This window comes from Monocercomonoides exilis, assembly GCF_001643675.1.
Source record: "Monocercomonoides exilis strain PA203 chromosome Unknown scaffold11-1913109, whole genome shotgun sequence".
NCBI classification, from domain to species: Eukaryota; Preaxostyla; order Oxymonadida; family Polymastigidae; genus Monocercomonoides; species Monocercomonoides exilis.
In genome coordinates this window covers 663,183-677,890 of record NW_027150556.1, presented here as the reverse complement: position 1 = coordinate 677,890, position 14,708 = coordinate 663,183, and the positions used below count along the sequence as shown (strand labels likewise).

At 40.5% G+C, this 14,708-nt stretch overlaps 1 protein-coding gene across 1 annotated transcript; it reads right to left on the bottom strand.

Moving 5' to 3' along the window:
* Positions 1–203: 203 nt before the first annotated feature.
* Positions 204–13,281, bottom strand: MONOS_4039 (putative Heterogeneous nuclear ribonucleoprotein L-like; the record flags this gene model as incomplete). The annotated part of the gene is made up of 12 exons (XM_067874079.1): positions 204–664; positions 774–1,844; positions 1,987–3,774; positions 3,913–5,508; positions 5,587–11,113; positions 11,315–11,540; positions 11,623–11,725; positions 11,822–11,945; positions 12,013–12,073; positions 12,450–12,483; positions 12,552–12,875; positions 12,969–13,281. The coding sequence occupies 12 exons, from the start codon at positions 13,279–13,281 to the stop codon at positions 417–419; spliced, it is 11,415 nt and encodes a 3,804-aa protein (XP_067731563.1). The 3' UTR covers positions 204–416.
* Between the last annotated feature and the right edge of the window lie 1,427 nt (positions 13,282–14,708).

Below are 14,708 nucleotides of genomic sequence, written 5' to 3'. Positions count from 1 at the left end.
ATTCCTGAAAAAAAATTGTTTTTAATAATCAAATTGCTTTGTTCAAGAAATATGAAAAATAATGCAAACGGATCTTTCAAAATGAGTTTGTTCAACATATTTATTTTTTTAATGTTCATCAAACAAACATTAAAAAAAAAAAGGCAAAATTATTTTATTTGAGAAAATGCCAGAGACTTCAAATATCCCAAAATACAAAGTGCATTTTTCGTTTTACGTTTCTTCATCTTTGTGATGATTTTTTTTTATTTTTATAGGTTGTTTTTCAAATTATATCAAAAAAAAAAAAAAAAACACAACTCAAATGTTTGCTAAAAAACATAAAAATCAACACAATGAAAAAAAGAAAAGAAAAAGAAAATTATAAAACAGTTGGAAAACATCTAATAATTGAAATAATAATGATGAAAACAAAATCAGCGTAAGAATTCTAAAAGGTTGTCTGCAGCAGTTTTCACTTCTTCATCTGTTGCAAACTCATCTCTTATCTTTATAATTTGTTCTTTTTTGAAAAGAGTCTTTAGCCTTGCTTTTGTAGCCTCATTTCCAGTTCTCATAAACGCTGCAAAGAAATGGAGAAAATCCATCACAGTCTTGTCCTTTATTGACAAAAGCTTGCTAACAAGTTTATCGATATTATTATCCAAAATAAGCGCATGATTCTCTAATTATAAAATTTGAAACAGATATTACAAGCATATCGTTTTATTTATTAACAAAGAAAAAAAAATTCCGAGAAACTTTCAAGTCAAAAAATAAAATCTGAGGCAAACCTGCACAAGACAAGAGAGAAGTAATAGCGGACACCAGAAATGACTTTGAAGCGTCGGGCTCTTCTTTGTTTTCGAGGAAATTGGAGGTGAAGACAACCATCTGGCTGCATTCAGAGGGAAGTGGCAGTGCAAGATACAGTCTAAATATTGACTGTACAATTCTCCTTGCAATGCGCGAGACTTCTTTGAACTGTTCGTACTGATTGAACAAAATCTTGTACGCGTCCAGCGCCATCAGCTCCTCACGGAACGGATGCGGTTTGTTGACCGGGTGGTGGTTCTGCCCGCTCGCCATTAGGTTGGAGAGGATCAGCGTCGTGATAGACACCATGGCCTTGTCTGTGCTCGCAATCAAAGGAACAAGACGGGACAGGATCTTCTTCTCGATCAAAATGGTTGTTCTTTGCGACGTCTCACCGACGGTGAGCGAGTTCCAGGCGCGGACGTGGATCGTCTCGATCACGTCCTGCGAGATCGACAGCATCTTCACACACTCGTCAGCCATCCGCTCAGACCAGAAGTCCGTGGTGCGCTTGTCGTTGTACAGGAACTCCAGCTGCAGCAGACAGAGAAGATTCCGAACCTTCACCCGCACGTCTGGCGGGCACGTGTCAAACACATCCAGAATCTGGCCTAGAAGATCGTCCGACAGCAGAGGCAGCTTCGCGTCCTCCTGGAGCGCACTCAGCTTCTCGACATACGACGACAGGAGCGATTCGATGAACTCTACAGATGTGTGAGGCAGGAGCTCCTGCGACTTCTCTGGCTGGATGCGTGTGAGAACAATTTGGATAAGCTTTTCGCAGGCGCGGAAAGTCGCCTCTGGCGTCTTCAGGTGCCAGTATAAATTCCCCATCTCTGTCTGCATTTGGCTGGCTTGCGACTCTGACAGCTGCTTTATGCGCTCGCTGGGAAGAAGAGGAGTGAATGACTTGCGGAATTCTTGGTCAGAGCGGGAATACAAATAGGTTAGAATGTTGCCAGCAAGAAGATGGAACGGTTCTTCGTCTCCGTTGATGATGTCTATGGCAAGTTTGTGTATGTTGTGCTGGTTCAGGATTTGAATGTTGTCTGTTATTAAAATTAAACAAGCAAATAAATAAACAAATAAATTTTGCAATCGTTAAAAATATGTGTTGAATTGAAAATGAAATATCATTCGACAATTTTTGGAAAAATGAAAGAGAAAATGAACAAAAGAAGAATAACACACTTGGATGCCACGAAAGCCACTTCAGCGCAATTAACATTCTCTTTCGATTTTCCATCCCATTCTGCTTGTTCGTCACCATATTCTTCGCAATGTCCAAAAAGCCGCCAAACGCATCTGGCAAAGGGGAAACCTTGTGTGCAACAAGAGCAGACACCACAAGATTCTCTTTGAATGGCGCGCTTCCTTCCTTCGGCACATTTCCAAATGCCTTCGCCATCGCAGTAAATCCGTCAAGCGACTGAATGCCCGCTGCGTCCTGGTGTGGCTTGTCTGCAGCGTCATTTCCTCGTCTTCCCAACAGAATGCTCTTCAGACACTCGCTGCTCGCCATCCGCACCTCCTCGTCTGTGTGCTCCAGCAGCGCCAGAAGAGGGCGGAAGCAGCCAAGCTCAACCATCGACTCCACAACAGGCTCAGGCGAAGTCACCGACAGAAGCACCCCCATCGCTTTGAAGATGCGAATGGTGACAATTGACTTGTCCAGTGAAGTTACATCGATGAGCGCTTTGCCCAAGGCTGGCTTGTACAGCACTTTCGTCACGAAGTAGTCGCCGGCGATGACTGAACTGATAGACACGCAGACAACATCGCGGAAGAAGTTCTGCTGGTTCTGCGGGCAGCTCGCCAGAACGTCTGGAAACAACTCAAACACTTCCTTGAGACTCAGCTTCTCCTTCGGCCGGATGGTCTGCTTATGCATTTTCGAGGCGAAGTCGTAGATAGTCTGCTGGATGCCACAGATAGAAAAAGAAGGAAGGATCGAAGAAAAAGGCATTGGAAGAGGAGGGTGTGGAGGAGCAACAGGCATCTGCGGAACTGGAATATTGTGGGAACGAGACGGTGATGGCAAGGGTTGTGTGGTGGGAACAGCAGCAAAAGTAGCAGATAAACCAAAAGAGGAGGAGAATGTCGAAGAAGAGAAAGAGGAAGAAGAAGAGGAGGAGGATGAAGAACTTGCAGAAGCAGAAGCAGAAGAAGAAGAAGGGAAGGAAGAGAAAGTTGATAGGCCCCACGAAATGAACTGAGTTGACTGAGATGTTGGAGTGGAAGGGAATGTTGGTGAATGAAGCGAAGAAGGTGAGTGAGGTGAATGAAGTGAGTGAAGTGAATGAATTGACTGTGTTGAATGAGGAGAGAAAGGAGCTTTTGGTGAAAGAACTGAAGGTTGTGCTTCAGAGGATGAAGGAGAAAGAGGAGAGTGAGTATGCGACGAGGTGGGAGATAGCAATGAAGAAGAAGAAGAAGAAGAGGGAGAGGAAATTAATTGCGTGCTGGATAATGGGATTGATAATGGAGAGAGTTTTGGGCGCTTCGAAGCGAAGCTGCTTGAGGAAGATGAAGATGAAGATGCTGATGCTGATGCAGAAGACGAAGAAGAAGAAGGGGAAGGAGAAGCAAAAGTTTGCGATAATATCTTGCTTTTGGATGTTTTCTTCAACGGAACTGTTTTTTTCGTATCGATTTTTATGAAAAACGCATTTATTTGTGCAACAAGCGGTTCGCAAGCTCTGAGAAGAGGCTGAGGTATCTTCAGCATCTCCATCAAGACATCAGCATCGGCAGAGGAAGACAGCAACTCAGCAGACGAAGGCTGGCTGTTATTGACAAGTTTGCCAATTCTTTCGGCTGAGATGGAAGAGGCAACAGATTCGCGCACTTCTCTTGTGCTTTGGCCGATGAGATAGCGCAGAATGACAAGTGAAAGCGATATCATGTCCTCGTTGGATTCAGACAGGAGATTGTTCAGCGTTTTGCCAATTGAGCAGTCCATGAGAAGTTTGTGGTTTTCTGAAGGAAAAAAAACAAGAAAGTATTTCAAAAAAGGATAAAATACAGCAAATATTACAATTGAAAATTAATTAATTAAGAAAGAAAGAAAAACAATTATAAATAATAATAATTATGAAAGACAAGAACCAGACAAACCATCGTGCGTTGCCATATTCGTCAGAGCTGTCAATAAATCTAATCTACTTTCCGTTTTTTGCGTTTGGTCTGATACAAAAGCACAGCAAAATGCAAGCACTTTTTTGTATTCTTCTGGAAAAGGTTGATTTTCATACAAAGCAAGAATAATAAAACATATTCTTTGCTTCAACTCTTCCTTTGTTTTGTTTTGTTCTTCGTCTTCTCTCCCTCTTCCTTTCCCTCTTCCTCTTTCACTTTCATCGCTACACTCAGTAAACTTTTCAAAAATCGGAGAAATAAGTTCGTTTTCGGAGAATTCCTCGATATCCACATGCTCCGAAAGAGGATCTGGGTTGCATCTTGAGCGAACCATGTGATAGACACAAGAAACACACAGAGACGCAAAAGCAGCTGAAGTTGATTGAGCAGAGCTCTTCACAGGACAGCGAGACAACAGAGAAACAAGAGTAGGATAGCATTTGTCATCAACAAGAGAGGAAATAACGTCTTTGTCTTTGCACGATGCAAAGATATGCAAAGATCGCAAGACGCTCAAAGAGGGAAGCTCAGGCTCGTAGGTGAGAAGTCCGATAAGAGAACTTGCGAGTGGAGGAGAGAAGACAGACAAGAGATGGGAAAGATCATTCTCAAGAGAATTCTGGATGACAAAGCAGATGTCTTCGCGCGCAAATGAAAGCGGGTTGTTTTGGCAGCTTTGGAGAATGTCTGGAAAGAGATCGAACAGTTGCTTGGAGGCAAGCTTTCTTTTTGTAGGCTGTTCGGCTGTGGAAAGAATATGGCAAAAGCAGAGAAGAGCAGAGCGGATGTATTCGATTGAAGTTGTGGGGATCTGTGACGGGAAACGGGGAGGGAAGCAAAACGGACGATTCACATTGTCCAAGTCAAATTCTGATTGCTGTTGAGAAGAAGAGGAGGAGGAAGAGGATGATGATGATGAAGGCTGGTTGGATCCATCTTCTTGAGAGCTAATGGAATTGGCTGAGAAAGCTCTGTCTGAATTCTGACTGTTTTCTCCGTTTGAATTCACTGAATTGGTGTTTTGTGCGCTGTCTCTATTGGCTTCAGCATTTCCTGATGTAGATTGAGAACTTGGTTGGCTTGATAATTCGACTGGCTGAGATCCATCTTCAGATTTCTCATGTGAGGCAGTTGAGAGAAATGACCATACAGATTTTGTCATTTTTACAGAAGAGTTCTGAAAAATATGTGAATATGTTTTATACACAGTGTTAAATAAAGTGCTAATGGAAGGAAGATGAGGAGTGATCAGTTTGATAAGCGGATCAAGAGAGCTGAGCATTTCTTGAGGCAAACAAATAAGTTGCACCAAAGAATCCACATCATCTCGATACTGTTCACTTGCATCGCGTGGAATGAAATTCAGTTTTGCCACAAACTTATCCGTTTCAACATTTCCTTCCGCGTTGTTATCATTTATGCACTTCATCACTTCTTCACGCAATTCTCCTGAGCTGCTTTGAATTAGCTGTGTCAGAAGCAATACGCCAACATGCTTTTTGCCTGTTTGACAACTGAGTACCAATGCTATGCTGAGATTTTGCAGCCCACATTTGAAAAGGAGAGGGAAGTTTGCTAAGTAAAAAAATATCACAAAGAAAGAAAGAAAAATATAGGATTAAAAAAAAGCTAAAAAGTTATTTAAATTCAAACCAGGATTTTCAGCAAGCTCCAGAAGACTTTCAAGCAAAATGCTTATTTCTTCATCCCACTCAGCCTCCACAAAATGTGCTTCCGCAAATTGGATCGCATGCAACAGAAGAGGCTCGGAATCAGCCTGCAGCTCGACGTTTCTCATAAGCAGCAAATACGAAATGCACAGAGACAGCTGAGGTGTGAGGAGTCTACATTCGATTTCTCCGCTGTCTTCTTGTGACTGCGATTGAAAATGATTGAATACTTCGGGGATTTTCTTGTTTCCTCGGAGCTTCTTGGCAACAGTGTCGTAATCAACAGGAGGAATTGTCCGGTTTGTTTTATTGCGCCGAGCGCGAAGCAGCGAATCAAGCACAAAGCAGACTTCAGCAGCGACTATTTCATTTGGATGACTGAAAAGACGAATAAGAATAGAAAATACGTCTTCTTTGGCAAAGGAAGTGCAGAGTGACTCTATTTGATGTGAAGTTATTGATTTTACAGCTTCCACAAAGCAAGGCCTGACAAGTTCATCATTCATCCTCAAAATGACGACCAATGAGTGAACAAGTTCAGTTGTGCACACTTCAGCTGTTTGCTGCTTGTCTTCTCTCAGTGCTTCCGTTATTAATTCGCAGATGCTGTCTCTGATGAAGCAATGATGTGTACTGTCACATTCCTTCAGAATGGCAGCAAATTGACGGAATACATTGGCATTCATGATGTTTCTGATAGTTTCTATTGGAGAAGTCAAAAGAGTTGATTTTAGAACAACAAGAATGTGCTCCATGAAAAGGATGGAAGATTCAGAGACCAATGAAAGTGGAAGAGAAAGAGAGAACAAAGAAGATACGCCTTGAAGAGATGGCACCGGGTAAGTCATTTCTCGAGATGAAGACGACAAAGAAGAATTATTATCTGATCTAATTGAAGCAGAAGAAGAAGCCAAAGAAGAATTTGAATTTGCAGTCGATGATAAAGCAGAGGAAGAAGCAGAAGATGAAGCAGAAGCTGACATTGACATTGAGTAAGAACCAGACAATGATTGAGAAATAGAAGCGCTGCGAATAATTGGAATTAATGAAGGATTCGCAACACAAAACGAAAGTGAATTTTCGTCATGCACATTTGACAGCGACCCTTTCACGATCTGAATGAAATCGCTGAATGCATCCAGCAGCTTTGGGCTGTACGACCACAACTCCATCAGAACTGATGCATCTGTTCGATCTCCTTCGAGAGCAGATGGCTGAGAAGCAGCCTTTTGCATATTCACCACAGAAATGCTCTTTCTCAGCTCTTCGCGAATGCTCCTGTCTCCACATCTGAACAGCACAACAAGCATCAACAGCGCAGACGACCGCTTCTGCGCATCAGCTGACACGAGGAGTGCATCACACAGCTGACTACAGTGAGAGTTCAACAGAAGAGAATGATTCTGAGGAAGGCAGGTGAACGAGACCAGAATGTGCACGATTGCGACGGTGTCGCGGGAATGACTGTCTTTCTGGGCGATCGAATAGGAAACAGCAAATTGCAGGATTTGTGTGAGAGAAGGAGGGAAAGCACGGCCTGAGTGGAGAGAGAGAATGGTGTGGGAGATGAGAAGAAGAAGAGGATCATCGTAGATTGATTCGGATGGGACAAGAAAAGATGATGATGATGATGAAGCAGACGCAGAAGAAATAGAAGAAGAAGACTCAGATGGTTTCGTGACAGTTGTTCCCTTGCTGTTCATTGAAGACTGCAGAGTAGCTTGCCCACTAGAATCTGGCTGTGCTGGATATAACAGCGACAGCTTCTTGAATATCTTCAAAATCGAGTTGTAGCAATTCAGCCCATTGACAACTGTCAAGTCTGGATGCTCCAACTTCAGAAAATACTCCATCATTTGCTCGCGCTCCTTCCTTATTCGCTTGTGCAGCTTGTTTAGCTCCTCTTGTAAGACTGTTTGTGGACTCGTCCCGTTCTCTTCATTCAAATTTTCTCGCTTTTTCTGCACTTTCATATTCACATATTGAGCATAATCCATGTCAGAATGATAAATATCCAAAATGTTTCTCTTAGAAGCTTTCTCATTTGAGCTGTTTTGTTTGGCAAATTGCTTCAAATCCTCCACAAATGCATCCCACAGCACCACACTTTTGTTGCGCTCAACAACAACAGAGCAGAAAGATCTCAGTGAAAGCACAGCTATTTCAATGTCATCTGAGTCAATGTGCCTCGAAAGCGGAGTATAACACCCCAATCTCACAAGCGAATTTGCTATGTCTTCGTTGCTCACCTGAGTCAAACACAGAAATGCCCTCACGTGCTCTGCATTGAGAAGCGTGGCAGACAGAGAAATAGTTCGAACAAGATAGCGGTCGAGGTCAGGTGTGTTGACAGAGAGTAAGTATTCTGAGTTGTTTGAGAGAGTCAGGTGGATCATGCGGCACACGCCATCGCGTGCAAAAAGAGGTGTTCGGAGAGGACATTCACGGAGAATGCGGGCAAAGGAGACGAATGTGCTGCGTGTACAGATGTCTTCTTTGACACTCTGCGATGAGCACTGCACAACAGAAACAAGAACTTCAAAGCCACGCTTCACAGCCGCGATGGACGAATCGGGGATTTGGATCGGAGCAGCTTGGAGAATGGAAGATTGGGGTTTGGTGGCATTTGCAGATGAAATAGGTGATAATGGCATTAAATCTGAGGATGCTTTTGTTTGTCCTGCAGGAGAAGATGTTGGAGCACTGTGTGGCCACATTGAAGACCAAGGAGTGTCCAAAGATGTCTGGACATCTTCTGACTGGAAAAATGGAAGCATAAAAACGGAGTGTTTTTTTGTGTTGTTTGGCGTTGTGGATGCAGAGAAAGACGAGGATAAAGATGAAGACGAAGCTGATAAAGACGAAGAAGAAGCTGATAGAGGCGCTTTTGCCGAAATAGGGTAAATAAGAGTTGTGGAAAGAGAAAGAGAAGGAGAAGAAGAAAATGAGGAGGAAAATGAGGAGTAAAAGGATGATGATATGGATGATGATGTTGTTGATAAGGAGGAAGAGGAAGAGGAAGAGGAGGATGGTGAAATCTCAGAGGCGGTTATTGTTGATAATGCTGCCATTAATGGCTTTTCTGCCAAATAATGTCCAGATATCACACGGACAAGCGGAATGTGCGACAGAAGAATATCACTTGAAACAGCAGAGCTTGGACTCTTCGTCTGTGGAATGAAATTCTTCAAAGACTTGATCAGTTTTTCGCATTCTGAGAGCATCAAAAAGGGGAAGCCGAGCAGTTCTTGCAGGCAGCTCGCAGCAAAAGAGCAATGTCTGCCTGGCGAATGCGACAAATACTCCACCGACGATACATCAACACACCTTCTGACAGCCTCTCTGCTCAGACCATCGCCAACCAGCACAAAGTCCACGAGCATCCGCAGACTGGCAAAGAACAGCTCCTCCTTCTGCCTATTAATAAGCTCAGCACAAAGCTGGTGGATGCCACACTCAGTCAAAATGCGATAGTTTTCTGGGCGGCGGGTGAGGAGAGAAAGACACACAAGCGTCTCCAGCCGGTGCTTCACAGGACGAGCCTCGTTTTCCACAAACTCCTTCGCAAACTGCAGAACAGGAAGGAAAGATTTGTCGATTGGGCTGTTGATGCAGAGGAGGAAGAGCGACTGGCCGAAGTAGCGTCTGGTTTCTGACTCGTGTGCAAATGAGTCGGTGAGGAGTTTGACAATCCTTTCGAGCAGACCACTTTCTTTGAGTGGCAAATAATCTGGGTGCATTGTGTTGTCTCCGCTTCTCCCTAATTCTGTCCCAAGGCGAAATAAGCACACACTGTAGAAACTGACAGCGGCAATGCGGGAAGCAAACGAGTGCTGCATGTCTGATGAATGCAACAGCCTGGAAAGAATCTGGTTGTCGATGAGAGTGCTGATGACTTCTTCATTCTCGCAGGAGCAAAAACGAGCAACTGCAAGAATAAGTGGTGTGATGATGGAACTGTTATTCACATCCAAAAAGCTAAGCAGATTTGAAATGAGCGAAGGAGAGCAAACAGCTGCGGTGTGTTCAGCATCGTCGAGAAGTCCGCACTGCAACAGATCAAAAATGAGGCAAAGACATTTAATGTTGTTCTCTTCATCATCATCATCTTCTTCTTCTTCTGTTGAATTTGCTTCTCTTTCCCTTTCAACACCATTTTCTCCTCCTTCTTCTCCGTCACTCTTTTTCGATAGCTCAAGAAATGGCACCAGCAGATCCACTGTCTCTTTACCGAGTAATTTCCTCTTCTCTTCCTTCGATGCAGTCTTCAACTGTTTGCAGTAAATATCTAAAGCCTCTGGAAGCGTCGTCAGCTGAATGCTGTCGTCCAAATGCTGCCGGATCGCAAACAGAAGTTGCATCGATGCAGAAAAATAAGTGTTGGTGCGTGAGTCATTGCTGCTGCTGTTGTTGTTTATTCCATCTTCCGCGTCTGCTTCGGTGTTTGTATCAGAATCTGCCTCAGTTTCATCGCTTTGCATTGCATTTTCTTGGTCTTCGTCCTCATCCACATCTAAAACCATCTTTTGTTCCTGTTCTCCTTCTTCCTCTTTCCCATCTGACTGTGCATCACCATTGCTATTGTCTTTCTGTGGGAAGAGTGCTCGGAATGTCTTAAGCAAATTTCCAATCTGTGATGAAGACGAAGATGAAGAGCAAGAGGAAGAGGAAGATGAAGACGAAGATGAAGACGAAGACGGAGAAGAAGAAGAAGAAGATGATGATGATGATGATGATGATGAGTCTCTTGGTGGTGTTGACAGTGAATTCAATGGCGTTGTTGTTCTGGTTGTTTGAGTCTGCAGAGACGAAAAGGGAGTTGCTTCTTTTGCAACCAGAGTTTGTTTGGTAAGTTCATTTGAATGAGGAGACAATGAGGAATCAGCAGCAGCATTTAAAGTGCCAGTTGAAGATGGGTGCTGAAGACGAGAAGAAGCATTGCTGCTCGAAGGGACTTGGTTCGAAGATGCTGAATCAGAAGAATTGAGAGAATTCAAAGGCTGAAAGGTGGAAGAATTAGAATCAAAAGCAGAGCTACTTGGAGAGGAAGCAAATGTTGATATGTGTAAACCAGGTGAAAGTGGGCTTGTCTGACTGCCAGAAGAAGAGGTTGGGGTTAAAGTTGGAGTTTGTCTTTGATTTGGCAAAGATGCAGATTGCATCGCAGCAAACTCTGCTGTCTTATCCTTTGCGAATGCGTTGGACTTTGCAGGAAGAAGAGGAAAAGGCTCAGAAGAGCGTACGAAAGACGAGCTAAACGAAGCAGGAGACTGTGAAATGCTTGTGCTTCTGACTTCCTCGTCTCCTCGTTCGTTGCTCGAAAGCGATGCAACAGACGAGGAAAACGTGAACGGGGTGAAAGACGGTGTGATTGGGAGCGAGGCTGTGGCAGAGGAGTCGCTGTGAGATGGAAGCTTGGCTTCTTTGATGCGCGCAAGCGTGTGGGACAGCTCAGCCTTCATTCGCGGGTGCTGCAGCAGCTCATTCGGCGTTGGGCGGCTGTTTGGGTCCTGCAGCAGTGTTTGGGTTTTGTTGATGGAGTTGATGAGTGAGAACATGTTTATGAGAGAGAAGAGAAAATAAAGAAATATAGTAATTTCGTGTTAATGATATAGATTGAATTAATTTTGATTTTTGTGTGAATTTGAGAAAATACATGAATCATCAAATAACCTCAAAAGGAAAAGAAAAAGATATACGTCTCAACACACCAACGACAGCAAGCGATATATCACTTTCTTTAGCTCGTCTGAATATCCCTCGGGGATTGATGCAGTTCTTATTCTTGGCTGGGCAAAATGGGCAGAAGATCGTCCGAACTTCTCAGAGAGAGGGGAGCCTGGCTCGATGAGATCGCCTGTCTCGAATGGAAGCTGAAATGTCATCATTTCAAACAAGATGCATCCGAGCGAAAACATATCTGAAGCTCCTGTTATTCTGTTGGCGATCAGATTAAAAGTGGCATTTATCATGAAAATGTTAAAAAATATTAATATATTGATAAGAATTGTTGGCAAACATCTTTCGGTTAAGAACTTCAGGAGCTAAATATTTTAAAGACGAAACAGTCGCACATGGATTTGATGTTAATTCTAGCAAAAGCGATTCGCTTCCTAGAGTACCTGAAATGAAGGAGATTGAAAAAAAAGGATCAATCATTGTTCACCATCAAATTTTTTGAAGTTTGTCGAATAAATCAAAAATTATGAGCTGCAAACCTATCTTACATAGTTTTTCTTTAGTTATATAAATATTTTCTGGTTTAATATTTCGGTGAATGATTCCTAGTGAATGTAATGATTCAAGCCCAGCAACAATCTCTGAACCAACTTGCCATATTACCTTTAATTTTGTGATCGAAAAATTAATATCCATCACACAAAATGTTACCATTCAAAAAATAACAAACATTTTCTCTAATGCGTTTTCTTTCTGTGATGGATCTTTCGATATATTGCTTGATGGTTCCTCTTTCACAAAATGTGAAAACAATATAATAAAAAAGATTGTCATCAAAAAAATCGACGATTTCTACAACGAAAAGTGATTTAACTCTTGAAAACAAATCAATTTCAAATTTCCACAGTTTTTGCTGTAACGTTGGTATTCCAAAAGTTTTCTTCAATTTCTTTTTCATGTAGTAAAACTTTTTTGTTATATCATTACAAACAACAAATATGCTTTCTTCATGATCGTGATGAAGAACTCGATTTAATCGATCTTTTTGTAATTTCATCAAAAAGTGAAAAGTATAAAAATATTGAATATTAATTGATAATGCATCCATTTAATATACAAAAAAGGTGAACATGGCACAAACAATTGCTGGGAAACGTTGCGGCAAACTCTTGGGCACATGACTGGAGCATATCATGATTTACTTTTGGTATTGATCAATTGTGAAAAACTTAAATATTTTCGGTTACACTTCAAGTTCATCTCATGGACCTGTTGGAAGGTACGGCTTTGACCAATCATAAGTTGATGCTGTGTTAAACTTAACTTTTAAAGAGCCTGTTTCTTTGGAATAAACGATCTTCAAGAGGCAGCATCCGCGATAAATCTCTCTTCCATCAAGGGCCTCTCTTGCTGTGAAGGCATCTTCTGGACAAGAAAATTCAGCAAGGAATTGAATTCCATTTGTATAAAACAACACGGTGCGAATTATATGAAAAGGAGACATTATTGCTTCAATAACTTTAACAGTTATTGGAAACAGAGGATTATGAACTGTGCAAAGAAGTATTTTTTCACCTGAATGTGGTATTATTGCTGAAAATCATTTTGGAAATTTCAAGAATAAAAAGTTACAAATTTTTAATATCATGATTTATTTCAAGCAAATACATCAATATTGCTGCAAACTTTTTCTGTACGGTGGTTCTCTATTTATAGCTGGATTCTTTGAACGTTGGAAAAAAAATAGTTTCCCTTGTATGTTTAAGCATTGGCCTTTTGTTTCGTCCACAACTTTCTGAGCTTGCTCAGCTGTTTCCATCTCAATTAAAGCCTGTCTCATTCGCGGCATAATAACGCAATAAGAAACTTTTCCAATTGAGCTCAGATAAGGAAGTACATATTCCATATCCACTCCTTTTTCATCTTCTGATTCTGTTCGAACATGAAGAACTTTTCCTTTCAATGTTTCTTTTGCAGTAACCAAAGTTGTTTCAGACATAGGTGTTGCACCTGAATTTGTCTTGTCGGAGAGCTTCGTATAAAACAAAAAGCAATAATTTGATCAAAAAATTTTCAGATATATTATTATTTTTTGGATTTATTTTTAAAAAAATTCTGAACATGTGAAAAATGAGCTCATCTTTCCAAAGTGTTTATTATTAGCACCAATGATTTTGACATTATTATTCACAAGAATAGAAACAAGAAAAAATCAGTTATTGAAAATTGAAAAATAAACTTTTCTCTTTTATCTCAAACACATTCATGTTAATATGATAAATGTTTTCGTGATATCTTTTGTTGAAACGTTAGAGTTTTTATCTAAAAAAAAAAAAAAAAAACTCACTTCTTTGATGAATAGTTGGTGTTAATAATGGTGGACACTTTCAATAACTGTGGATAGTGGCATTATCTCAACAACCATTGATAGTTGCACTTCGACAATAAACCTAACTATTCCTACATTGAATATGAACTAATACGAATTGTTTCAATCACACATCAAATACAATGAGATCATTTAAAATCATTTCTTCTTTTCGGAGAAACCCGGAGTAATTAGATTCTCCAAGTTTTTCCGAAAAAAGAAAATGTCATTTTCAATATTTCTGGAAGCTCGTTGATTCATTGACATACGTGTTATAAGTTTGTGTTCAATGAGGGAATAATTGGGATTATAGTCAAAATGAAACTATCAACAGTTGTTGAGATAATGCCACTATCCACAGTAATTGAAAGTGTCCACCATTATTAACACTAACTATAATTCATTTTCAAAAATCACAAACAACACACTTAAAGAATTTTTGGTAGGTTTCGAAATTTAACATTTCCTTATTTTTTATGGAGACCTAATTTTTATAATTCCCAATTCCACTTTTGAAAAATAATAAATATCAGGAAACTTATAGAATACTATAATTTTTCTATACACTTAAACAATTTTTTGTATTTTTAAAGTTGTGAAAAGATCTTATATTTTTTGTTTTATTTGCAGGTTCGAAGACTTGCCCATATTTTCACGAGCTTTTGTTTTGAGTGCTCTGAGTATTGCTTTTTGAAAACACAACTTCTTTGTGTTTTTAGTAATTTTTTTGTTATTAACAATAAGTTTTGTATAATTTTTTCACATTTCACCATGTTTTTTTAAAAAAACAAGAAAATACGAAATAAATAATTTTGATGTTTTTGTGGGAAAATATTGACTTTCGAACTTTTAATGCACAAATCAATAAATCTTTATTTCACTCATCACTTTTTGAAATTCTATCAGATTACAAAATAATTTGAGTTTTCACATCTGTAAATAGAAATAATTGATATTTTTGCAAATTGTTTGGTGATACAGTCTAAACCGGAAATAATCACATCGAATTTAGTCGATATCGTTTATTGTCACATTTTTTGAAGCACCGACATTTTTTT